The sequence below is a fragment of the Rhea americana genome, unplaced genomic scaffold (genome assembly GCF_003343005.1).
Source record: "Rhea americana isolate MKP2758 unplaced genomic scaffold, rheAme1 scaffold_12, whole genome shotgun sequence".
In the NCBI taxonomy this organism is placed as follows: domain Eukaryota; kingdom Metazoa; phylum Chordata; class Aves; order Rheiformes; family Rheidae; genus Rhea; species Rhea americana.
The window spans coordinates 3,339,029-3,365,733 of NW_028185261.1; the positions used below are offsets into that span (position 1 = coordinate 3,339,029).

The following is a 26,705-nucleotide window of genomic DNA, read 5'->3' on the forward strand; positions in this document are numbered from 1 at the left end:
CCTGATCTAGTATCTACAGAAGGAAAATTATTACATTGATTTTACTTATATTTCTTTTTCATGTGAAATATATGAATATGTATTTCACAGAAGAATATTAGCAGCATTTTAAGACACGTGCTGGTCTGTGAAAATTTAGCATTGCATTTGCAATAGACAATAAATTTGGAAGATAGTAAAAGATTAAGATTAATAGGTAAAGGTACAAAATACCTATAGGTTGTTTATTCTCCTAACAGGTACGCTAAGGATCRTATCTTTTTCTTTTGGGTACCCATATGTCTGATTTTTTGTAACCATTAGCTGTTCCTGCATATGTCACTTTAATTTTTCACTTTATTGAGCTTTTTGCAAATTTTTTCATGAAAAAATGCATACAAATTTTTTCTAGTTTAACTACTGTGTTAAATGTTGTTTTCTAGTTTAACTACTGTGTTAGATGTTGATGTTAAATGTTAAACTCTGGCTCGTTCACGTTTCCATTCACATTCCTTGGCAATGGGGTTTTGCAAGAGGGTTTTGCCCAAGTTTCTTTCATTCTGTTGGTTAATCAATCAGGGATTTCAACATGGGATTCTTAAAAATAGGGAGAATCCCTCTTTTAAAAACTGTAACATTTGCCTTAGGTATTAAAAAGCTAAATTTAGATCTCTACATTCCTTTATTTGGTCTCCTAGCCTCAAGGTGAGTGCATATTTTTCTATATCAATGTGTATTTCATTTACTTATACATGGGGTATAGCTCCAACAGCAGTGGCACTACAGAGTTGTTAATAAGCTCAGACTGTTTCCAGCTCTATATCCTCTTTCCAGTTGGTTTCCTTTTGCTTTTCCGTAAATAYATTCAGGTGCATCATTGCTGTGCAAAGAAATAGGGCTTTTCTTTCTCTGTTTCTTCGTGTGTGTATACCCACACAAAATGGAAATCTCTGGCCARTGTTAACACTGAAGTCTCTCGCACATCTTTCCAAATTGTGTCCTTGAATTCTTGAGTCAACTTACAAATCACTTAGAGTCCACAATTTCCTTTAATGTTCCTTACAATAAAATTTCTGTTCAACAATAATCATAAAATATGGCATTACAGAACAAAGTCCACAGAAATGAGTTGAGATGAATACAAAATGGTTTAGAAGACACACTGCGTAGGATGGTTACATAAAGTGTTACTGAACATTGCAGGAGAGAGAGCTAACCAGGTACTGGCCGTGGTTTTCGATCCATATCCGTATAAGCACGTTGAAATCTGTAGCAGTTACAGTCATTTGTTGACCTAAGAAAGMATGGTGGCCTCCCAAAAAGGTGATATCCCTCTGATTCGCTCTCATTTTCAGATTATCTTTCGAGAGTRAAATCGCAGTCTAACGTAACTATTCTCACCCCTGGATATTAGCAATAAGATCTTAAGTAGAGACAGTCCATCGCAATGATGATAATCCAATAGGGTGTAAACATCAATCTCGTTAAGGTTGAGCTCTTATTCATGTGATTTGCTTGATCAAGATACGTTTACAGTAAAAAATTCTTGTGCTTTTTAGCATTATGCTTAGTTTTTCTTTCACCATTATCTGCTGAAGAATGTCCTGCACTGAATACATGGGGCAGAATATGCAGATAATAGCAGATGAAAGTAATATATTGCTAACAGGCAACTGAACATTTTCAAGGCACTTTCTGATTTATGCTCATTTTATAAAATGTAATTCCTATATATTTTTCTCTGGTATCTCTCTATGGTACTTATTCAGGTAAGGTGTAGATTGATTACTACAGTGTTAAAGCTGGCTTGTTTTTCTTGGGCAAACTATTGGCCTGTTTCTCAGAGTGATATTATTTTAGATCAAAGTAAATAATCTGATTTCAAAAGTGAAAATTGGAAAATAAAATAAAATAAAATAAAAAAGCCTGCCACAGGAGAGAYTGAAAAGCAGTGGAAAACAAAAAGTGTATTGTTTGAGAATATGGCAGACAAATCGCAATATGTATTTACAATTTATAAATCTAACAAACCTCTCTGTTTTAATTGTGATTTCAAATCATGTGTGTTATTTATTTTACACATAGGTTTTTCTTAAATCCGTAGGATATGTATAAACAAACATTGTCGTATAATRTAGAATCAAGAACTTTACTAGTTTAATATTTCCGAATTTGGATGTAGCTAGGATCTTACTTACAAGGAATGTCATGGTTTTGCAGAGAGACTGAAGAATAGAGATTCATGCAATAGAGCTATAAAAATAGAGCAATTATGTTAGTCATGACCATAAGAAAGCTGAACCTTTGCAGGTTAGATTTCAAGTCCCTAGAGGGGTACATTTAAAGAAGTTGTACTAACATCACGTTGAAGAATTCAGTTTTTAATTTCTGACTTCTGGAAATGCACAGGAATTAAGAACATTTTTTTATGTTATTAAGAGATGTTTTTGAAAATTTGTTWTAGACCACTGTATACCTAAAAGCCCAGTAGTTTTCCAGCTGACAGCTCTTTCTCCTGTAGTATTTGTCTGTGTAACAAACAAAACATTTCTAAACAATTTCACAAGTAATTAAATATAGCTGGATGAATTTAGTTACTCATTTTGTAATCAGTGTAGAATAGAACTTTTTTAGAAAATAATGGAGCAGTGCATCATTTAACAACCAAAACTGATGGTCACTGTGTTGTACAGAAAGCCTGATAATTATTTTTAGTGTCTTTTGCCATGAGAGCACAAGAGGTGCTTTATAAGGCACATCCATGTACCTTGCCTTTGGAAAGGATTCTGGATCTGATTGTGTAGTTAGCAGCACCAGCTGTACAAGGGCATAGCTCCTTTGAACTGAGTGATGATTAACTGAGGAACATTCAAACTCATTTTCTTCTGTAGGAAATATGGCCCAGTTTGAAAAATGCTACTGCTAACCTTTCACGCTGATAGACATCTGTTGTGTTCTTTTTTCTTTCACCTGAAGATGCGGAAAAATTCAATAAAATGTTGTACACTGCAAAAATGTTGTTGATGAGCCAGTATAATTTCTGTTTTAGTTTTTGAGTATGGTCATTATCAGCTTGAGCACTAGGTTCTGAATTTTCAATCTGTTCTACTTACAATATATATAAAGCATATAAAACCAGGCAAAATACAGTCAGTTACACATACAATGAGGAACARAAGTTTAAAATAATATCTTCAAGGTGAATTGCAGTCTGTGTTTGCTAAATTTTGTCAGTTTAAATAAAACATAAGACAAAAATAACACTTTTGATGGTATCTTCTGGACTACACCTTCTGAGATACGCTCCATTACAAACATGGAACATCAACAAATTGGAAGCTATAAAAATATTGTCATTTTTTATTTRAATAGGCTGATAATCAAGTTGATTTAATGGCATGTTTTCAAATCAGCCAAGACAATGTGAACAGCCGCTGCAGTTAGTTCACATCAGGAGAGATGAGTTAAAGCACTTCGTTGGAAGCCTAAGAAAGGAAACCCAAACTCAGCAAAGTCCTGAATCCAGTAGAGAAAAATCTAGGCAGTTGTATGATAGGGATAGTGACCTCTGCTGCCCTCCAGATTAGAGGCAGGCTGCAATTTGCTACTCTCTACATAATGCTCTGACGAGCTATTAGTCCATTTCCATTATATATGGATGGAGAGGAGTGGAAGGAATAAAGGAGATGCTGTTACAGGCAGCACAAATTAAGGCAGAGAGAACAGCAACAACTAAGAAATGCMCTTTAATCCACTCTGCCCTCCCTGACCTACAAAGCCAGAGCACTTCACCAGCTAATAAAAATGGCAGCTATATTCCAGGCATTGAATGTTCCCTTCTGTTTTGACTTCAAATGTTTTTTATTTGTTTTGCTGCAATGCCTGTCACAGTTGTTAACAGAAACAAAAGCAATATGCATATATGCCGTACACTATATGCTAGATAATGGTGTAACGTGATATTGTTCAAGAGTAAGTGTTTTGGAATCATTTTTCCTGAGGAATTCCAGGGCTTGCTTCTGTTTGCTTCTATCCATTCTGAAGTAGTCAGATGGAATTATTCAAGGATAGACACTGAATTTCAATTTTGCACCTGACCTTAATTCAATTTTAGTTTCTTGTATAGACAAATCCTAGAACAAGCTTGCACAGGTAAGAAAGGTAATGTTGCACTTCATCATATTAATGGTCATTCTTAAAGAATGTAGGGGAAATTTTATACACATGATKCTTTCCTCCTTTAAACATTTATACATCTCTCCAGATTGTTATAACCTTTTCTAAGGTTCTACTTTTCATTACCAAGATCTACTTTCAAGTACTTTGATTTGGCAATTCTTCAGCAGAACATTTATTTTTAACATTTTAAAATGCCAGAAGTTAGTTTCACACATAACAGAGTGCTGAATTCTAGCATCTCCTACTTTTTTCTTTTTTCTCTGTTTTAATTGCGGTATTACAGTTTTAAATAAAAGCGCTATTCATGTTTTTGTGTTGTTATATATATTACATGTTCTATATTCTTTCTTGAGATTTACTGAGATGATAATGATTTTATAGCAAAATTGTACTGTAATTAGTACAGCCATTTTATTAAAGCATTTATGCTTTGTTCTGTCTTTTGAATGAAAAAAATCTTTCATTGTAAAGAAATTTGTTAATTCCTTAATGTTAATTAACAAAGAAGTTGTTAATTATTCAGTAATAAAAGACATCTGAATTAAGGTAGGTATTTTTTCTAGGACATATGCAGACTGAGGCAACTCTTGATTTTAATATTTTATTCAGTAACCCATGATAGTTCATRATAAAACTATCTGTAATTTTTCCCATTTCACAATTTTGTCCCAACAAATAGAGATCTGTGATTTATTCTCCCAGGCCCATTACACACTTTAAAAATAGAACTAGAAAAAAACTCATCCAGAAGGCATGATTATCATATATATTGGAAGTATACATTTCTATTCTGATACTTCAAATGTTTAGGTTTCAATTTCAGYAGGAATGTAGGACTAGTTCTACACCTAATAACAAACTATAGCTTGGATTGAAGTAGGTTTATGTTTGTGATAAAGGCATGGTCATATGTATTGGTCTGGTTAGTCCATYTTAGCCAACTATCTTTGATGCATCTCATAGCATAACTGCTATGTGTGGCGGTTAATCTGCTTCTGTGAAAAGAATTCAGTAAAAATCCTGCCTACTTTAGAAAAAAMCACATATTCAAGATAAATCTTACTGTTTTGACAGTATCAGGTTAGAGAGCTGTTTTTACACATGCATTTGTGTTGTCAGATGTGGAGGGCAGTAGTCTGTAGAAAGACTGGAATGGGACAGGGCAGAGAAACCTAGCCAAGGCACCGTGTCTGACCATGTTCTTTGGCTGCCGACTGATGAATATGAGGGACTGCTATTTCAAAAAAAAAATGTATTCTCTAAATTATTTTTATGTAGGTTTGTATGTAATCTCTGTCGACTGTTAATATAAAATAAAAAAAGAAGTAAGTTTTATGTATGTTGAGAAAAATGAAAAGGAAGACAAGGTGTACCAAGCAACCARACTGTACCTCCTGTCATGCTATGCCCAGTCTAAAAGGACTTCCTACTCATTGCATGATGTTTTCAAAGGACAAGYGTCTAAGTTCTTCAACATAGATCTTCTGATCTCAAGGAACAAAGGAGATACTCAGCWTGTTGGTTCAGCATGGGTGTACCATCCCCTCTATGCCAATGACTTTGGGCTGGATAAGAGAAAACTGGAGATCAAATAAAAGAAAGAATAATGAGAGATCCATTTCTGCACCCTTGTAATTACATGACAATCAATTGAGATTGATTACTACTGCATGAGAAGATATTATCTCATCTGTGAATTTCAAGAGTAACTAGAACAAAATGTAGTTTCTGGTAATACTAGGCAGCAGAGAGGGAACATCAGAGCTCAGAGCTGGAGAGAAGACAAATATTCTCTGACCAACTCTTCAGTGTACCTGATTGCTGCTGTGAGAGACTCCATGCACTGGGTGGTCTGATGAGATCAAATATCTAGTGCATCAAGATCATTTGTGCATCATTTTTTCATAATAAAAGGAGTCKGAGTCATGTGAAGGGAAGAGGGACTGTGGCACAAGTCTATCCTTTGCAGAAATGCCTTCTAGCAGGAATGCTTTTAAAATAAAAAACATTTATTCAATCTGTGACCATCCCAGGGTCAGAAATGCATCATGACCCTGATTGCAGGTATGCAGGAGGCACTTAGTGAGGGTAGGGCCAAGAGAGTTCTGCTGGAGCGCAGACACTGAGACGGGACCTAACTGCTCTCCTCTGGTAATTGTCACTGGTACTTAGGTTTGGGTACACATTTCTTGCAAGAATATAGAGCCAACATTCAAATGTGATGGGAGGGGCATCACCATGAGGTAATCTGCTTGGAAATATCCTTCTTTTCCCTCTTCACAAATTCTTTGATCAATGTGTTCAAAGCTGCATTTGCAACAGAAATAGAGCTTTTAAAATGGACATGGAGAATAAGGGATATGTGCCTTTTTTGTATGTTTATCACATTAGCTTCAGTAGATAAGACTTACTGAAAGTATTCCATCATTTTCAAGCATGGTTTTCGACAGCTACTGATTTTACATTTGATTTCCCAGCTTGTCAGGAGTGAATTTTTCTAGATTATAATGAACACTCTGAGACATACAGTTTGTTCAAGCATTTGGCAACTTCAAGATTAAATAGTTTTATCTAGCACTCTATATAACATGCTATATAACATGTATACAATACAGGGGAACCTTATAGATCAAATGTCAACCTTTAGAATTCACATTTAAGAATATTCAGAAATATAAATATTCAGCAAAGGTGATTAGGAGGATAATTTGCAATTTACAAATTAGTCCTATAAATTTTGCATTATTTGCCTTTGATTTCATGGAATGATTATGAAGTAGGAATATGGCGACTGAAATTATAGAAATAGTCACAAGGTTTTAGGATAAGGAGACATTAGATTTAACAGAAGGCAAGAGTGAAGTATAGAATATGCAGATCTGTCTCACTAACTAGACATGAGATGTTGAGAAGACTGTGAGAAGATGCAGATAAAAAGGCTTCTGCTTTAATCCTATTTAATGCAAATTTTAAAATGCAGTTATTGATATTGTGGATAAGACCTGTGACCTTTACAAACTAAACTCAATTCAGAACAGCTCAAGGGACAGCAAAGCAGGGTTGTCAATGTTGTTTGCATTTGATGGAGTGTTCATTCATTATATATCAGTGTCCATGAATGGGACGGAAATAGAACTGATGTCAGTTCGTAAAACAAACTATAAACCCTGTAAAAATTGCTGAGCTGATGTTTCTGTCTGTGATGCTCTATGATACTTAGGTCTGCTGAAGTAATTCCTACAATCATTTAGATTTCTGGATTCATTTTTTTCTTCTGTAGGCTATTTGACAAACTGAAGACCATTATTGGCAATATGGTGTCTCAGTAATGCTTGATCTTTAACTGGATCTGAAATGCAGTGGAGTTATAAATCAGGAATGTAAGAATTCATCCTCCTTTCTTAAGTTGTCAGTGGGAGGGTCCTGTTTCTCATATGTTCCCTCAAAACTAATTAAAGTAGGCTGGTCCTGCTCTGCTAATGGAACATATGGTTGCCAGTTCGATCAAATCTTCAATGCACGATTTGTTTGAGTTTGGAAAGTTCTTCCACAAGAGCTCAGCAGTCATGTTTCATTGTGTATTATTTTTTTTATTATTATTTTGTACTTGTAATGTATCCAGATAACTGGAGAGATGCAGCTGGATAAAACATCTAAATGTATATATATATACTAAGAACTAGGAAGTTTGAGGATTTTTTCATTAATCTTCAAGCTGGAAAGCAATTAAACAGAGGAACCAAATTTGCTTGTATATACAAGTGATTCCTTAGCAGATGTGAAAGAAGTGTCTGAAAGAAAATCAAAGCTTGACTGGAAAAGTTTTCATTATATGSCTTGTGTTTCACAGATGTTTTGACAAATTCACATGCACGAGAATTTATTAGTGGGATCTGTAACTGATGGCATACATCATTAACTCTAATGGTGAGTTACTTGTGGGGAGGCATGGACAATTGGGAGAGAGAGAAAGACAGCAAGGAGAAGCAGCAACAGGCTCCCAGGTGAGCTTCCTGGAGTATCTCCAGTGCAGCAGGTGATGATGATGATGATGATGGTGAAAGGTTACAGAGCTGCAAACAGCAGGTCTTTAACATTACTGAGGCTAAGACAATAAGGCATCTCAGGCACTATSCAGCATCTTTATTCAGGTATGTTGAGAATTTTGCTAAAATTCAAAAATGTTTTAGAGAGCTTGGCTCAATTTATGGTTTCAGGTGGAAATCATGTAAGACTCTTGTGGTTTTGTGTAGTTTCAGCACAGTGCTAAAGAAAACTTAGGAGTTTAGATTAAATTTTGATTAAGTCTCTAAATAAACTGGAACCTGATATTAAATGAGGCCCAAAGGATAATATTTACATGGTATTACTGTGCTAAGTGCTGTGAAAACTTATAGGATGGGTGAGGTAAAATGAAAGAAACCATATAAAGAATCGCTGTTTGAAGGAAAACCAGGTCYTCTTGCATAACAAAAATCAGTAGTTAAACAGCCAAGGCAATTCTATCACCATGAAAATGTGAAGTTTTATCAGCAGAATTTGTATTTTAATTCTTCAATATGGGATTGAAGTTTCAGTTTATCAAAATGTTGACTGAATTAACAGCATATTCAATATTTATTTTCTAATGACTGAATCATAATTACAGATCAGACTGTACTTAAAATAGTGCTTAAAATAATCATGAAATAAATGTGATTCTTGAAACCCCTAGCAACCACAAGGCTTCCTGTGCATATGCTCAGACACAGGAGTAGCTGAGAAGTAATTTCATGAAACAGATTTGCTGCACTTAAAGTGTGATATATCTTTCTTTCATTTCACAGTATCAAAATTTACTGAGTGGTAGCAACTCTAATTAGAAGAAATATTAGATAACCACATTTAAAAGCCTATTTTTAAGGCTCTAGGGAAGTGGAATCTGATTCAGATGTCAAGGTCTGAGTCAGGAGTCCTTGATTCTAATCCAAGTCTTCATTGACATGTTGGCCTTGCCCTGATTGACAAAATGTCACTGTATCAGTATATTTTTTTACCTACCATAACCTAAAAACCACTGAAGTGCTGGTTAACCATTTTGAAGACATGTTAGATGGTGACTTCACTCCTGAATCCTTATTAAAATATTCTGTACTTTTCTCTGAAATCTCTCATCTGTTTATATGATTAGGTCTAGTCTTTCATATCCATGCAGTACAAATGTTCCAACTATATCTATGGTTTTCATTTTTTATTGTCAATATTTTCTTCCATCTCACAGAAAACACAAAAAAAAGGAATTATATTCTTTGTCATCACAATATAAGATTTCTAGTAATCCTTAAGTTATTAGCATTTGTGACTTGAAAAAAATGAGAGCATGGGGTTTGTGCATGTTTTTTGTTATTATTATAATCCATTTTTTCTGATCTATGTTATTTTTAAGCATTTGACAGAAGCATTGATGTATTTAGATATGGATTTATTTCATACATCCATCTTCCTCTTAGAAAAATATAAAATTCAAATGATAGTGAGTCACAAATAGCAAGAATCACTACAGCTAGTATAATTGTTTTCCAATTTTCTAATTTTAATTCTAGAGAATTTTAGAGGAAAATTTCCCACTTCCCCAAGTGACTTAAAACTTACTGTGTTTAAACTGTAAGTAATCATATTGCCAGCACAGTTACTCTCCTCCTCCTTATTTTTAATTTCAAATTATATATAATCTTATTTTTCGTTTGTGATGTTCATTTGGAAGGTCAAATCACTTGTATAATCACACTTATGATTATCCACTTAAATTTTTTTCATTCTATATTAAATTATCTAAAAAAAACATGAAATTATTGCTTACAGGAAAACAATAATTTGTTCTGTCTTTATTCTTTTTAACACATTGTCAGTATTTGCTTATCGTCTTTTCAGGGGATTAATACATTTGGCACACAGCTAGGATCTTCTCAATTATTTTATGGGAATGTAACAATATGTGACTTGCAATTGGAGTTGATTTAACCAACAGAGACCATTTTAAAAGTGGCATTGTGATTATTAAGTATTAATATGAATAAATCTTCTATGTAATTAGCATTAGTATATGTTTATTATTTTTAAAAAATTGACTCTTTGTTCATTGCCTGTCCTTCAGCAGCGACTTCCATTGATTTAAAACTATCAGAGGAAACAAGTTTGTTTACAGTTTACTTGTTACAGTTTATTTCACTTCTCCTTCAATATGATCTATTGCAGAAGCCAGCATTTTATTTTATTTYATTTTATATTTTTTGCTAGTACATTTCCAGAACAGTTCTAAGTCCAGATGTGTAAGTTAGAAAAGCTATTTCTTTGCAGTGCTCAACAGTGGGGAGAATCAGACAGCAGATATGGGTCACTGGGAAGGCAGACGCAGAGGTTTTCTGTCAGGTTCAGAATACACTAAGACTACATTTCCATCTTCTAATTCTTGAAGAGTGTCAGGCTGAACCTTTAGCTCTCATTTATTCTCAGTGATCACATATAATTTTCCCTTGGAAAAAGGAAGAGGCACTCTGTAAAAATTCTRAAATTGAAATTGTCCAACTCATTTGCATTTCTACTTTACAATCTCCCTCCTTAAGTAAATCCATCTCTGGCATCTTGTCTTTGTAATCTGTGTTTTCCACAGATTTTTCTGCATTTCCATCCACATTTCTCTGAACCTGTCCAAATTTGCTTGACTCTAAAGAGAAAAAAATTTCTTATGATGACATTACAAAAAGATCTTATCAGTCACCRATTCCTCTTCCTTTATTTCCTTGGCTACTTTTTTTTTCCTTAGTTACTGTCAGAGCAAGTTTTCTCAAATATCCTAAAATCTCAGTTAATCTGATATGTCACTATGATTTTCAGTAGATTTCCTAAAACTTTAATTCAAACATGGAGTAAGGAGAGAATTTTTAACTAGGAGAAAGCAAAAAAAACCAAGCCTTCATTGCGATATTGCTAATCAAGGACATACTACTGCGGCTCCTTGTTAGCTCCTGGTTTGCCTGTCTTGCTCGGTGGGCTTCCAAGCTGCTGTGCTGCGGTTGGGCATAGGTATCACCTCCATGGGGATATGGAGATTGGGGAAAGCCTGTTCTTGGAAACCTGATGCTTTCAGACTCTTAAAGATAGACAGGAGCAGAGCATCTTTGGGTTGTTCAGTAAAAGCTTTTAATCAGACAGCAGCGTTACTGGTGTTTACCCAGTATGACAAAAGATAATTCTCCACCCATACCCTTACTAATTGCAGTAGTGTGTCAATACTTACAAATCATGACTGCTAGTTTTGAAGTGAGRTTGTCAGTTGCCCTAAGAAATGTTTCTTTTTCTCCCCCAATCGATTTCTTYCATGTTGTATTGTATTAAGTCCATATACTTTTTTTCTGCATCTCTCAACATAGTTCATTTTTCTATTTCACTTATTAGCCCATCCACTTTTTTCTTGTTACTATTATTTCTTGGTAGCATAGTTCACAGGCAGGATAATTCCATGATCTCAAGTTTAAAGAAGTATACTATGTTTATGAGTGGTGTGTCTCGTGTTTCTTCTCACTTTGTTACACTTAGCTCAAAGAAAACAAATAAACAAAAAGCCTGTCCAGTACAGCTGGAATAATAATTCATTTTTGATGCTTTTCCTCCTCCTTTCTAAAAATTTCTTTGTCTTGTGAAATACTGGCTATGAGTATTTTAACACTTGTTGTTTGGTCTCATAAATTGACGTGTTTATTCTTTACTAAAATGTTAAACTCATTACTGAAATGTCGACTATTAAACTCTCTGGTTATTTTGCTTTAATGCAAAATGTGTTGAGTATATACAGAGCATACTGTAATAGCCTAGTTAATAAATGTTGCTGCCTAGGAAAAGCATTTTCTAACTGTTGCAGTACACCTTATGATTATCACCTAACAGAATTGCCAAGCGTTCAATCAAAAATACTATAGAGTGATCTTCTTGCTGTCTCCAGCTACCTAGTGGGAGGTTATACAGCAGATAGAGSTATTGTAGCCAGACTTTTCTTGGAAGTGCCCAACAAAGGATGGGGGATACAAGTTGCCACAAAAGAAATTCCAATTAGATATTGGGAAAATACAGTTCTTGGTGAAGCTGGTCAAACACTGTAACTGATTGCCCAGAGACTTCAGGGAATTTCCATCCTTGAAGATGCTCAAAACTCAAGTGGTTATGGCTCAGAGCAACTCGGTTTGATTTTGGAGCTAGATATAACATTGAGGCTGGCTCTACTTTGAGCAAGGGGTTAGACTATATATACATACATACATACCTATATATATACATATAAATATACATACATATATATATATATACACACACACACACATATAAATATACATACGTATACATAGAGAGAGAGAGAGAGAGAGAGAGAGAGAGAGAGGTCCCTTTCCATGAAAATTATTCTGTGGCCCTATGATCGCTCTGCAGTGGGTCAGCTACAGACATTCTGGAGGATATCTGCACAAAGCCCATGGGTGCGTGAGATGACAAGGTCACCTGCATCACTGAACTGCACAGGTTTTGTGTTTTTGTGGTTCTGCAGCCTCTTCAGAATACTTTAGCTTCACCTGTGCATCTTTTCAGAATTGCCCTGTCTAGTTATCCTGGTCTGCATTCCTCTCAGAATATGGACGATAGTTACAGGGCAAATTACATCTGTTGACTGTCACCTGTCACCTTTGTAATAAAATAATCCAGGGTCAATGTGGTTTACAGGCTCCCTTGGTGATTCCGTTCCTGCAAGTTTAAACATAATTCCACCCATGTGTCAGGTGKCCTATACCGTAAGAAAGTTTGGAGCCACATAGATGGGAGCAAAAGACACCACTGGAAATAGGATTTGAAGCCGTTTTGAAATACCATTGTATTGCTGTAGCCCAGCTCCCTTCTGCAGCATGTTACCTTTTAAAGTTACTTTATCCTTTCAGTTTGGAAATRTGACTTCAGGATATTTTCCATTCAAACACCAGGAGCAGAGCAAATGATAAAACTGTCTTGCCACTTTTGGCATGCTTCCAGCTTCGTGTGTGTGTGTAAGAGAGAGAGACATTGAGAGAGAGAAAATTAGAGAATTAGTGAAGAGCAGACATCTCGGGGGAGTTACAGTCCCTGTGCTGTGTACCACAAGATAGGTGTACATTTGGTGAATTAGGCTGTTCAGTCTACAGGTGTTTCTGAAATGGTGTGAATTATGTAGAATATSTCCCCGTGCATTAGGTTGTTTCTTTGTAGGAGGTGCATTCCCACAGTGTTTCATCTGCCTACCTCACTTCTCTGGCAAAATTTTTTAACTATCGATTTCCTATTCCACTGATAATCAATTCACTGGATAAAGTACAACATAATTAAGGTTAGTAAGAGTCTCATTTGTGTTATGTCCTYTACTAATTTGAATTGAATTAAGACTCTGGAGAACTGAGGAGGCTGGTCTTTTAACAATCTGTTTCTTAAAATTATCACTGTAAGCTTAGACATAATTATGCTTAGGTAAAAATAAATTTGTAGGAAAAACATGAAGGTTTTTTTTTATGGTGGAATAGTACTTTGCAGGCTCATGAGAGATTCCTTCAAAATACCACTATATTTTTTTTTTCATTTTAATTGGGTCCAATCAAACATTGTGTATGATCAATAAAAGTAAATGGGCATCACATTGCCATTATTTAAAATTTTTATTTATAATTARTTATCTCTGGTTTTGTATTTTATATGTATTTATATATATAATTACTTTTTCATGTATCATAAATATGATTTTATCTGAAAGTAAAATCAATTACTGCTGACTCCCAATTTCAGTCCACTTTTTAACTAAATACTTGTTTYACGTATTTTCCATATTTTGTAAGTATAAAAAAAGATTATTTTGTGAAAACTATGTTAAAATAACGTAGTATCTTGAACACAAAAAAACCTTGATTTTACATAATAGAAGACTGTTTCATTTCAACTTGTAGATACAACACAGAAAGAAGAAAAACTCCCAACCTCTTTAACCATCCAATCAGTCATAAATCTGTACAATTACTGATAAGATTTTCATTTYGCTACAATATGGTTAAATAAAGCAGGATCAGAAGTGTTCCTCYCATCAAAGAGTTTGGGAAGAACAATCTGGTATTCAAATAGTTTATCTGTATAAGTTTATTACTACAGAGACTTCAGTTGATGCATTGCAAAATGTCTTTTGGGTGTATCCATGTTTGTAATGTAAAAGAATGTTCTCAAAACTAAAAGCAAAAGCACACTTGGGAAAATACTTGGATTTGTCAAATGCCAGAGGCACCGTCTTTCATCTAGTATAATGACTTTTCTGTAAACACAGAAGCAGTGGAGCTTCACATTAGCTCATGCTAATAAAAAATATAATTTCTGCAGCAAAAACATACTGCAGGCATAAATAAAAATTAAAGGCATGAAAGTGAATGCAGTAGACCTTCCAAGCATAGAACAAGTCTAGTAAGACATCCTGTGATTTTTTTTATGTAATCAAAGTTGGAGACTCAAGACATCATAGTAGTATCACAAATAAATGTAAAATAAGTCTGAYAGTAATTATTGAGTCCTCTCTGACTTACTGAAATGCATATGCCTTTTCTTAATACATACCGCAGATTTAACAATGGCCAGCTGCACACTTTTACAGCTGTTGTGTGTGTGTGTGTGTTCTAAAAAGATTTTTTTAAAAAAGGACAAGATATACAATGAAGGTCTCTTGCCTGTAGAGTGGCTATTATATTGCTTCCATCATTTCAAATAGAGAATAAAGTTACTAAAATTTGATAAAGCAATGCAATGATACTTTTATTTTCTTTTTCACAGACTAAGATGCTTGGTAAAGCAGCTGGAGAAGGGTGACATTAATGTGGTGGATTTGAAAAAGAATATTGAATATGCAGCGTCTGTGCTAGAGGCAGTTTATATTGATGAAACCAGGTAAGTCAGGGGATGTGGGGTGGGAGGAAGCGATGTTGGGAGTCACATTTATGGAACTTGATCTTTGGACACAATTCTAACTAACTTTAGCTGTAGGTCTCCACAAATCAGGAGAATAGTATGCGGCTTTTAGATCTCTTAGTGACAAGGTTAAAGCAAAAAGATTCTAAAGGTCAAATGTAACTGCGGTTTGCAAAGGTTGCTTAGTTCTTGTCTACCTCAACAGTCAAATGTGCACGGTATAAAGTCATAAGAATTTTTCTGTAGGGTTTTTCCACCCCCGCCAGAGACCACCTGCTGATAATCATGCTGAGAACTGTATCGTTGGAAAAAATGAGTTGTTTTGGAATTAGGAGCTTGTGGAGATGAGTCAGACTATTATAATTTGGCCCTTAAATCAAAAAATTCATGAAAAACTATGATTTATTTTATGTTTGATGTTTTGTTTATGATTTATTTATGTTTATGTTTATTGCTACTGGAAGTATTGCTGGCAATTAGTTTTAATGTGGGTTGACTTCACTGAAATTACAAGTTCTAAGTAATGACTTCTTGAAAGAATTTTAAGATATGTGCTGTAACTGAAGTTAGTTAACTTACTTGTGATTTTTTTTTTATTTCATCATTGTGGCCTTTAAAGTTTTCTGTCTATGCAGAACGTTCTTCTAAAAATGTCTGCCGAAATGTCTTCAATATTGTTTGAATGTGCAGCATATGTCTCGTCTTGGTTCTGCATTAAATTTAAGTCTGACACTTTAATAATTATTTCATGGTTCTGTCCCTCTCTCCCTCCCTCGCTCCTTGACAATCGACGTATTTGATACGGTGCTTAAGGTGCTGCTGTCATGTATTCCTGTTTCTTTTCCTTTGATATGTAAGAGTTGCGCACCAAGTATTGCCAGTCTGCAACTTGAAGTGTCCGCCGTGGGGCGATGGAAAAGCCCTGTGTCTGCCTGGAAACACAAGGGAGACGAGAGCAAGTGAAGCTGGTACCTCTGTGTTCCCATTGCCACAGGTTATTTTAGAGACTAGGCTGGCAGAATCAATTATWCTGGTGTCTTGCTCTTATGTTTAACGCGTGCCCAATTCCATAAAAGATTACTAAACCGGGGTTACAGGAAAGACCTTCCTGAGCAGCCTGTCAACCACAGTACAGTTCTTTAGGGACGCTCAGAAGGGTCCCTAATGACCCCAAATCAAATACATAACTGGAAAAGCAGTTTGATTCTCAGTGAATTCAAAGGGCTTTCATGCAGTTTCTGTTATGAAAACATTTACAAACAGATTAAAAAAAAAAGAAGAAGGAACCCTGAGACTCGGGCATTGTTGTGTGAGTTCCAAGGGATCTGAGCTTGTGATAAAACTGCATAAAATTTAATAAAATATTGTAAACTCTTAGTAGTTAACTCAGGCTAAATGCCATTGCGAATATATTTATTTCAGTTTGGTTGACTAACTTAAGTCARCCAAGCTGTTTTTTATCTTGAAACAACAGTTGACATGTGGATTTACATTAGCTTATATCGTATGTGTAGTTAAACTGATTCAGTTCCTTAGGGAAACTGATATACAGGTATCATCAATAAGCTTGTCTTTGGGCATCACAGTAGAAGCCAGAAAATCTCAGTTTCCAGTGGTGGTTCTGAATGTATATTTTGTTAATGCTGCTCACATTCTTAGGCAGCTTTGGAAAATCATGGTCCTCTCTGGTGTAGTTTACAGAATGCTATATCACCGTCAACAATCAGTGCTTAGGCAAGTATTTTGCATTAAAAATCATGGGATTTTTAATCAAAAGGGACTTACAGCTGTGGATAAGGACATAAAACACTGGTGAATATTCTTCCTGTAYGCTTCTCAAACATTAGGGTTAAATAGGGTATTCTTAACTCTTTCTGAGTAGTAGCACCACGACTGTGAAAATAATGTCAGATTTAGTTTCTAAAATGAGACCTCTGTGGAAGTGCATAGTAYTGTAATAATGAGCTGCACACTTTTACAGTCCTATCAGCTCTGTATGGGAGCATCAAGACAAGGAAACAGAAATTTCATATGCAGAGAAAACTAGGAAAACTGAAAATGCGTAGCTTGCGGCAGCAAAAGATGCATTATTGTTAATGTGGGCAAATCTTAATTGCCCTCATAGGACATAATGGCAAGATTATGTAGCTGCCAAAATGAAAATAAACATATATAGTTTTACAGTGGTTTGGAAGACTTTCAGAGCCCACAGACTACTTTTTTAAATCCTAGAGGCATTATGATTTCGTAGTGAAGATTATTCAAATATTTAATTAGATTTTTTGGAAAATATTTAAGTATTTTTTTTGCTCTCCTCTGCTTGATACACAGCAACATTTAATATAATTTATGTGTTGCCTCCAGTGTTTTGCAGAACAATTCTGATTTTTCACTCAGCCTCCCCTCCCCTCCCCCCTCCAAAATCTAAGGTCGGTAAAGAGAGCAAAGTAAAAGTTTTCTTCTCATAGGGTGTGTTCAGTAGTGTAGCCAAGGATCAAGGAAGAGCCTGGCCTTGTCCACAGTTTTGGAGAACCATTTTTACTACTTAGAAATCTCAGGCATTACTCCAGCAAAATCACCTTGCTCTTTGTAAATCTAAGCTTTTTACAATCATCAGCTCTATCTTCTTAAAGTAACACAGATGGAGATACCCATTTTATTCCTGTATATTGTTACTTTGAGTTGACAGAAGGGCCTGTATCTTTCTATAAATTGTGTGTTTGTAACAGGATAGGCACATATATAAAATAACAGCTGCTTGAATCTTTATTTACAGAGTACAACAGTTGTACTGGAAATGGGCTATAGAATTCAAGCTCTTTAACGGAGTAAAAAGCATCTTTCTAAAGTCCTCTTATTTTCCTTCTGTCTGATCCTCTGTTGCTTTTTATCTGAAAATAAGATAATATTTTGTAAAAACTATGTATAACTATAAACATACATACATAACTATAAACATAAAATATCCATATATTTTGTTTCCAAAAATACATCCAGTTGTGTAGGGGAGAAGGCAGAAAAATGATACAATAGAACTTATTTATGGCGTGCTGAGAGTAGAGTCCTTAGAAACTAGCTGGACAGTAGGGACAGCCTTGTGAAACTATGAAAAATTGTTTTGGGACAGTGATTGTCAATATTCCATATTTAAAAAAGAAAAAAAGTTTTCACAGGATGGCCTTGTCAGATTCGGAGCTGACGAAAAGGCAGAAAGCACAGAGAAATCAGATGTATGGAAGAGCTGCGTTCCTATAAGCTTAATCTGTTATCCAATTTAAAATTTCCTGTATTAATTAATTAACTTCATTAAAAGGTACTTTTTAGGACTGCTGCATCTCTCAATTCTGAATAATTGTAAGGAGCATTAAATAATTCCTTGAAAGAATACTAGTGCCTTGGTAGCTGAAGCAGAGGTTTGTTGTCAGCTGAAAATATTGAGAAAAGCTTTTGCAATTCTGAGCCCTCGCAGATCTCTGGAAAAAGTTCAAGCTTTGTCAATAGATGTTTAAAAACTGCCAGCAAATCTTGCAGAATTTCCTCTGTCGTTACCTGACACTTGGGTCAAGGTAGTAGAAGAATGATCTTTAAGGTCAAACAGGAAATAAACACAGCTGGCTATCTGTGTGACTACAGCGGTGCTGTTCCATGTAAATGCAGCTCTTTGCTTGTTCTAAGTGAGAAGGAAAATGGAATCAAATGGAGGTTTCAAAATTTTAAAAAAGGAAATAACCCGAAACAAAATAATACCAAAAAATTAAGCTTTCAGTAGAGACCAGTTTTAATTTCTTCTGGATAAAATCCAAGTATTTTATTCCAATTATGATCTTATTTTACATTTAAATATCCTTTAAATTTTCAAAAAGTTATATTTGACTTCAGAAAGTTATATATGTCATCTAAAAATGACTGTGCAGTTTCAATTCCATCCATATTTTTAACTTTGTTTTAGAGGCTGCAATCTGTTCAGAACTTTTGATTTAGAAGAGACTTTGTTTTAGTAATGGAGATCCATTGTATATAACTAGCAGTTGATTTGAGCATCTTTTATTCAACAAAAGAAATAGCAAATACAAGTTATTGTTACATTCTTGAAGCTGAAAGGAAAACTCATTAAAACTAAGTGGTGTTATAACAATATAYGTCATTCGTTTGCATGAGAGCTCTGGAAATACTGAAGGTATTTCAACGGTATTATAATGTTAAACACAGTCCTTGAGGAAAAAGCTGTGATTGATATATATATACATTCTGCTAAGTGTAACATTAGTAAAAAGGAGGTCATTAAACCCAAACTTTGTGACTGTTGTTATAGTAATCACCTTGAACCATATTGAATATCCAGCGCAGTACTCGAGTACTGCACCAAGTATTTCTGCTGCCTCCAGATTTAAAGCAGGAACAAACATAYGTTCAAATTGAGGACAAAAGGGAAATTACAGTTGCGTCACTCACAAGAGTTAGAGTTACCTCATTTCATCTCTGCAAACGTCAGCACGCCACAGCTCTATTTGTGATAGGAGCACCTACATGTGTATCTTTGTTGCAGGAAAAGGAAAATTGGTAAATGTTTAACTAGATCCCAGTGCCCAGCAAGATTCTTTGTTGTAGCATAGGAGCAGCCCAGCAACTAAATGCAAATATCCCCTGTTTCCACAAGGTGAGGAACGATCAGTGTAGTCTGTCCTTGGGCAATTTCCGTGGCAGCATTGAATACCAAATTTTGGTTACATTTGTCTTTGGGGAAAAGGAGTGTGGTCAGAGATTCCTGATGTTCTCCAGATTCGCAGTACTGTAACAGCATCTGAGTCTGCATCAGCTGGTCCACCTGAGAGTAGTAATCAAAAGCTCCAAAAATAATTAACTAGGATACTTGTGTTTGGACCTTATACCCGCTTTCACTTTCTAATGGCCATCCGTTTAGGTTTAGCAACTTACTTTTTAAATGAGAATGAGACTCAGTGAAAGCTCCAACTTTTACATGTTTTATTTCATTTTCATAAGCTGTCCTCTTCTAGAAATGTTGCAAGGTTCTAAGCTAGCACTAAAGCAGCACGGAGCTGCTGTTGCTTAGCATCTCACAGCAGGAGTGTGTTGCTTGACGTTATGCGGCTGTTTGTGTTCAGTTCCCATTCAGCATGCCGATACAAAATCTAGTTGACTTTGTAAATGATGCTGTTTGATTGTGGGGCTCTGGTTATGGAAGCAGATGTGCTGATTCGTGCACTATTGTCCGTTCGGAGGTCATCAGTAGAGAAGTTTGCACCAGCAAATCTCTTTGCAGGTGCAAGGTTGACAGAGTGAAAACGTATTTCTTGAAAGAGATTTAGTCATTTATTTAAATTCTTAAAAGCACATATTCCCTATCTCTCCACCTGCAGACAGATTAATTCACTCATTTATACATGAAGAAAAATTTGCATTTCTTTCACAGAATAGTGGGGCATTTGGTCAATCATGTAATTTATTTTGGAGTAATTAGATGTGTTTTTCACTCAAAATTAACTTTTTTTTTTTTTTTTTTTGAAATCTACAAACACTTAAAGAAAAAAAACAGTGTAAGGTTTATACAAGTAGAACAGGATGTCCAGTTTAGTGCTTATTTGCCAAAAATGTGGACTATGTGATTCCTCTTGGAGGTGACTTAATGGAGGAGAGATCAGAAATGACAATTCTTTAAGCTTGAAGTTAAAATCTCAATCTTAAATATTCAAGGTCAGTCAAGCTTGCTATCRCTATCCTCTGCATCCAACACATGGTTAAATGTGCTTTGACTGAAGTTGCTTTTTCACCAGTAGATTTATCATTTCAGGGATATCRCTCAGTTCATCCATCAAGGGAATCCACAAATTATACTTCTGTGAAAGCCGTTATTAATAAGAAGCTTATTATGTTGAAGTTAATTCCTTATTCCTGTTTCACCCTTATAAAAGCTTAAAGTGTATCTTATAATCTTCCCTCTCAGAAAAACCTCTGCCTTACAACAAAAGATTTAACAGCATCAAGGATTAAAATAAAATGGTAATTCTTGGTCATACATACACTGACCTCAATCTAAGCTTGTTGAAGGTTTTTAGTATATAGCTCTGTACTTCTGGATAGAAAAGGTAGTTGAAAGACAGTGCCTATCAAGAAGTGAATGTTTTCAGTAACAGTGTCCCTTGTTCCATTACTTACCCACTGCCATAGTAACTGTATTTCATCCATGGTCTATCATTTCTTGTAATTAATTGGTGGCTCTTAATATGAGGACAGTTCTTCTGAGAATGTGTTTTGCTAAGTTTTAAGAGGACAATATATTGTTAAGTTCATTGTTGCCTTTAGAAAGACCTTTATCTATTAAAAATGCGCCTCARTCATTTTTGCAATTTATTTTTAATGGAAGTCAAGAGAGCCTTTCAGTGGAAATAAATGGAAATTGTAATGGACTATAGGGAATGTAAGTATGGATTGTATGTGTCAATCTGTGCTCATTTAAGAAGATAATGGGACAGTAAAACACAAACAGTAGCTTAAAATGTAAATTGGCCATTTGGACTACATATTCTTTACATTTGGCATTCTAGACCTAGAAAAGGACTATAATCAATTCACTCCTAAGGGGTTGATTGTTAGCTTAATTGACTAAATACGTAAAGAGCTAATACCTCCTTCCGCTAACCTTCCCTGACGCCCATAATTCGTGATGTTACATTCTTTGAAATCTTTCACTTATCTCTATTAGAAAGCACGACTGATTAGCACTGAAGGATTTTTYCCCCCCTTAACTGTTATCTAATTTGAATATTTTTCCATTTTCTTTTCTTCCTTTCTTCTCCTCCATAGTACATCTGATATATTCCTAAGGGAAAAGAAATGTACTTCTGCCTAGTCCATTACTATGTTTAAAATTAACAAAAGTAATTTCTCTTGGTGCTTTTTWACTTGTTTGTTAGCATTAATGTGCCTGGGTAGAGCAACGTATATTTAGCTCCACTAGGATGTTGAAGTTCAGGCCTCCCAGTGGAATGAGATTTGCCTTGGTACAGTTTCATTCTACGTCTGACTTTAGAGAACAGCTATGTAGCTATGTAGTAAATGCTGACCATTTTGTTCCATTTGGTTGTTTTTAGAGATGAGGCTATGGATTTTGCAGTTACTCCCCTCTGAATATTTTCTAAACCAGGAGTTCTATCCTTAAGTTTGACAGCTGTGGTCATTTATTATTTTTTTCATGAATATACTGTGAAATGTTGCAAAAAAACCCCTATGTAACGTTTGGCAGCAAGTTCAGTGGTTTAACTCTGGTTGTTTTGTTTTGACCCTGTCTTCTGACATTACCTGACCTTTCCACCTTGTTTTAATTTAAAGGCTTCCTGAATAATCARCTATAATAATAATTTACCTACTCACCTGTGATTCATAAAGTGGCAAGTTTAGCACATCTAAATAACGCTCTTTTCTGCTGCTCCAYGTGCATAACTTACAAATAGAGTTACCACTTATCTGGGCAATAATAACTTGCACTAGACAAACACCAAACACCAGTAACCTCCAGGTGATTTTACTGAAGTACGTCGAAGTTGTCAGTTCTAAGTAGATGTAAATTAAAATACCAGGAATGTAATTCCTSAGGAATAAAAGCGTTCGCTAGTGGTAGACCTCTGGTCGTTTTCTCCGCGACAGCTGCGGTAGGTGCTGCGGCGCGGAATGAACTGAAGCAGTGGGCACCTTGCGGTGGTCGGTGAGGTCACCAGGGAGACCCCAGAACACGTGCGCCCGGGGCTCCGCGCCTGCTCCCGCCCGCSCTGAGCAGCGGGGGCGAGCGGGGGGCGGCGCCTCGCTGCATGGAGTTCAGCAGCGATTCGCCTCCGTAGAGCAGGGGCCAACAGGCAGGCTGCRAAATGGTCCAGGAGAAAAAGGACAAGATCGCTGTCAGAACCAGTACCGGCCCGTCAAAATCCAAAACCGATACCCATAGGGTGAGAAGGAAAATTTCAGCTACGATATTGTAAGTACAGTTAGTGCTTCTGGTTGATGTGCATCTCTTCTGCTATTTCTGCCAGAGCTGTGTGTGTTACAGTCAGCAATTTTTTTTATATATATTTTGTAAATAATAAGTAAAATTACTGATGAAAACAGTTCAACATTTTTATCCCTCAGGGCAGAAATTCACTTCATCTAGGTTATTTTACAGCGTTATTTTCACAATTGTAAATAAAAGGTAAACAAGCAGACGATGTGTTTCACTGAATACAGAGGATACACACACACACACACACACACACACATATATAAATAAAAAATACATACACACATGCACAGAAACATAATATAATTGAAATATTTTTAATCCAGGTACAAGTAGATAAATAAAAGATCCAAAAGTAACATCATGAAATAAGAGTTGATAATATCTTGTAACAATTTGTGGCAATTAAGCATAGTTTATGTAGTGCAATATATATAGCCTAATTTATTTCCCTTGCTAAATAAAATTACCATCAAATTACAGATTCATGTAACTATCCAGCTGTTTAGATCCGTATAGGATCCTTGTCGCTGTAATTACTGAATAATGGCAGTCATCAGTGAGTTTATTCAAAGGCCATTTCTAGCAGTGCGTATACCATGAGTAATTTCTCGTAATAGGAATCCTGTTTCTCCAAAAGGTTAGGAAATTGTATAAAATAGTCACCAGATGAATAACTAGCCCTCATTTTCTCTCATTAAATGTTCTTTCAGTTAGGCTTCTGAAAGAAACTAATTCTTTATGAGAAGTTATTAAGGTTTTGTGTTGAAAGGCCTGATCGAGGGATCTATAATAGCTTCTACTTGCAGAGGATCATACTTAAAATGTAATTCTATGTTACAATTGCTTTGCTAGGTATTTGAGTAGGAACCAGAGACACTTAAACTCCCTCTCTCTCATAAACATTACTTGGCTATTGGAGAGGAGTGGAGCTTGGAGCAGGAAACTGAACAAAGAAAAAGATTTGATTAAATAAACACTTTTAAAAAATTCTGTTTTCCGTCTGCTGTCTTCATAAAGAGATTCCGTTAACTGTCATACACTCTTCCTACTTTAGAGATGAATGATTAAAAAGATTTTAAAAAACACAGTGTACCTTGCTAGCCGGAATTCATACTCCAGAAGCTCACTGGAGTTTGGGTTCCTGTAGTCTCCTCCTCCCTCACTTTGTAATGAACACTTCTTTATAATCCAGTTTCTTTTACAGTTTGGGTGCTAACCAACAGTAGCAGTCGGCAGCATACTCAGTCAGTTTCAAGGTTCAAATCTTCCTTGAAATATTTTCACTTTGAGAGAAACTGCTTTTTTTGTTTAACAGCCGGGTGGTGCAAACCTGACGTYGTTACCCTCTGCCCTTCGCCGGAAACCCTGTTTCCCCAGGCGTTCTGCTCCTCCAGAAAGATTTTCTTTGGGACCTCACACGCTCCTGCTCTGAAATCTCGGGGCGTTTTGTCCTGCTCACATACCATTCTGCATTAAAGCTCAAGAAAGACGTAATGACTCTGTATCCTTACACACCGTATTCAGATGACTGTGCTTGTGTCTGCAAAGCTCAAAACCTGGCCCCAAACGCAGGTCTGCATCAGGCTGCAGCAGACTGATACCGATTTTCTTCTTCGTGCTGCAGCGGTGATGTGGAATATCCCCCGTGTGTGCTCAGAGGCAGCCTGATGCCCGTGCTGCTGCTTTCACTGGAATTTCGTCCCACTTTAGTAACAGTTGGAGCAGTTGTAAAAATATGTTCGAAGGATTATAAGGTTTATTCTTGATTGTACAACAATTACATCAAATGCCAAATATGCCTCAGAAATATAAACATACTGATCTCCCCAAGGATGTTTTATAACAATGTTAGACTAGCAGGGGTTTAAGTGAAGTACAACAAAGTTTTAAATTTGGAGAATAAAATCAGTTTGTGGCCTTTGACCTGTGGCTAGTCTCAGTTCAACTTTGCAAGATCTTTGCCAGCATCCTTGGCTCTCCACAAATCGTGCTACTCCAGAGTAAATTACTGATTTGTGGCCTGTGTCCCACTGCCAGAAAAATCTTGTAATTCCTGTCCATACTGCACCTCCTGCACTGTACATTAAAGAGCCTTAGTAGTCTGATAATTTTATGTCCCTGAAAAATAGGAGCACCCCTGCTGTTCTTTTAGGAAACAACGTTGTTGTTGGAGGCGTTTTATGGATTTTTTTTTTTTAACTCCAGTTGGCAAATCTCATAAAAAATCCTGCCAGCCAGATGAGCTGCTGAAACTGAGAACAGGGCATAGATATACTTTAATAACTGTTCGCAAATAATTTGAATGGAAATGCTGGCATCGTGTTTCCTGCTAGGCGTCTTTCTGTAATCTCTCAGAGAGTATAAGATTCATGTGGGGATTCCTTTGCACTATAATGTATTCAGGTTTTTATTTCATCATTCATGTTTCTACTCACTTCCCCTGTGTGCCAGAGGAGACGTGGATTAGACAGGGTTTTGGAAATGGTGACGAAGGGAGGAAAAGAAAAAGTGTGAAAGAGATGATGAATAAATATGAGGAGCAAGTGCGCAAGTAATGGAAAGAATTAACAGAGTTATGCTAGAAGAAAACAGAAAAGACAGCAGAGGTGACAACATGAAAATGGAAGGAGAAGAGAGAATTTCTTCTCTCCCATACACCCATCTGCAAATGCTGTTAACTCAATTCCCAAATATATTTCCCAGAAATCCTGTTCACTCAGAAGAAGAGATTCATGGTTTCAACTTGACAACCAGATTGCCTGATGAGCACATCACACACAGAAATACTCTTTGTCCATGACTGCTTTGTGTTCAGTTAAAGCAGTTTTGGAAAGACCTCACTAGGGAAATAGATCTATGCAAATAAATAATGTCTGCAGTTGAATTGGTACGATTTTATTAATATATTTTAAAATGATGGCTTTGTGTATGTTCAGTTCATCCTAATTCTGGTGTTGCTTGCATAATTACATGAAGGAAGGAAGGTTTCTTACCTGATTTTGTTGAGATTTTGTTCTAGGAAAAAGCCAGTGGATTGAGTGATGCAGGCAAATAATAGCTAGAAATAAATCGTGTGTTTACATGGTAGGCTTTTAGAAACGCAGAGAATATTTAATTGCGTGTTTCTTCTAAATGAACTGATCTCCAATGCAATTTTGTTGAAGTTTCTTATTAAAACATTTTGTATTTTTGAAAAAGTATAAGTAATTTTTCTGTCTCTTCGAGCAATTAAGAACTTTGAAAGCTGGAGTTGTAATTCTATCTTTTGTAATGTCTTTACTGTTACGATTTTGTTATCCTTCAATAGGATTTAGAGATTTCTACACAGAAGGAATTCATTCTCACTAATATTTTCATTGCACTAGAATAATTTGCTGCACATGTTTGATGGGTATTCATTAAAACACATTCATTATAACATTTTTTATAATATTATTTATTTTATATGTAAGTATCAAAACATTTTTCATTCCATTTTGGAAGAGCGATCAGATGATCCACTGGTGTTCTTAGTTACAGTGGCAACCCCTCTTCCTGTAGACACTCATGT

The 26,705-nt window shown here is 35.7% G+C and overlaps 1 protein-coding gene across 2 annotated transcripts in view; it reads left to right on the plus strand.

Moving 5' to 3' along the window:
* The window catches only part of PDE1A (phosphodiesterase 1A), a 151,860-nt gene that overhangs the window by 82,231 nt on the left and 42,924 nt on the right, over positions 1-26,705 (plus strand). For both annotated transcript variants that reach the window (XM_085321970.1, XM_085321978.1), the window contains one exon: positions 15,010-15,123. In XM_085321970.1, the coding sequence (XP_085178096.1) occupies positions 15,010-15,123 (114 nt within the window). The remainder of the gene's footprint in view (positions 1-15,009; positions 15,124-26,705) is intronic.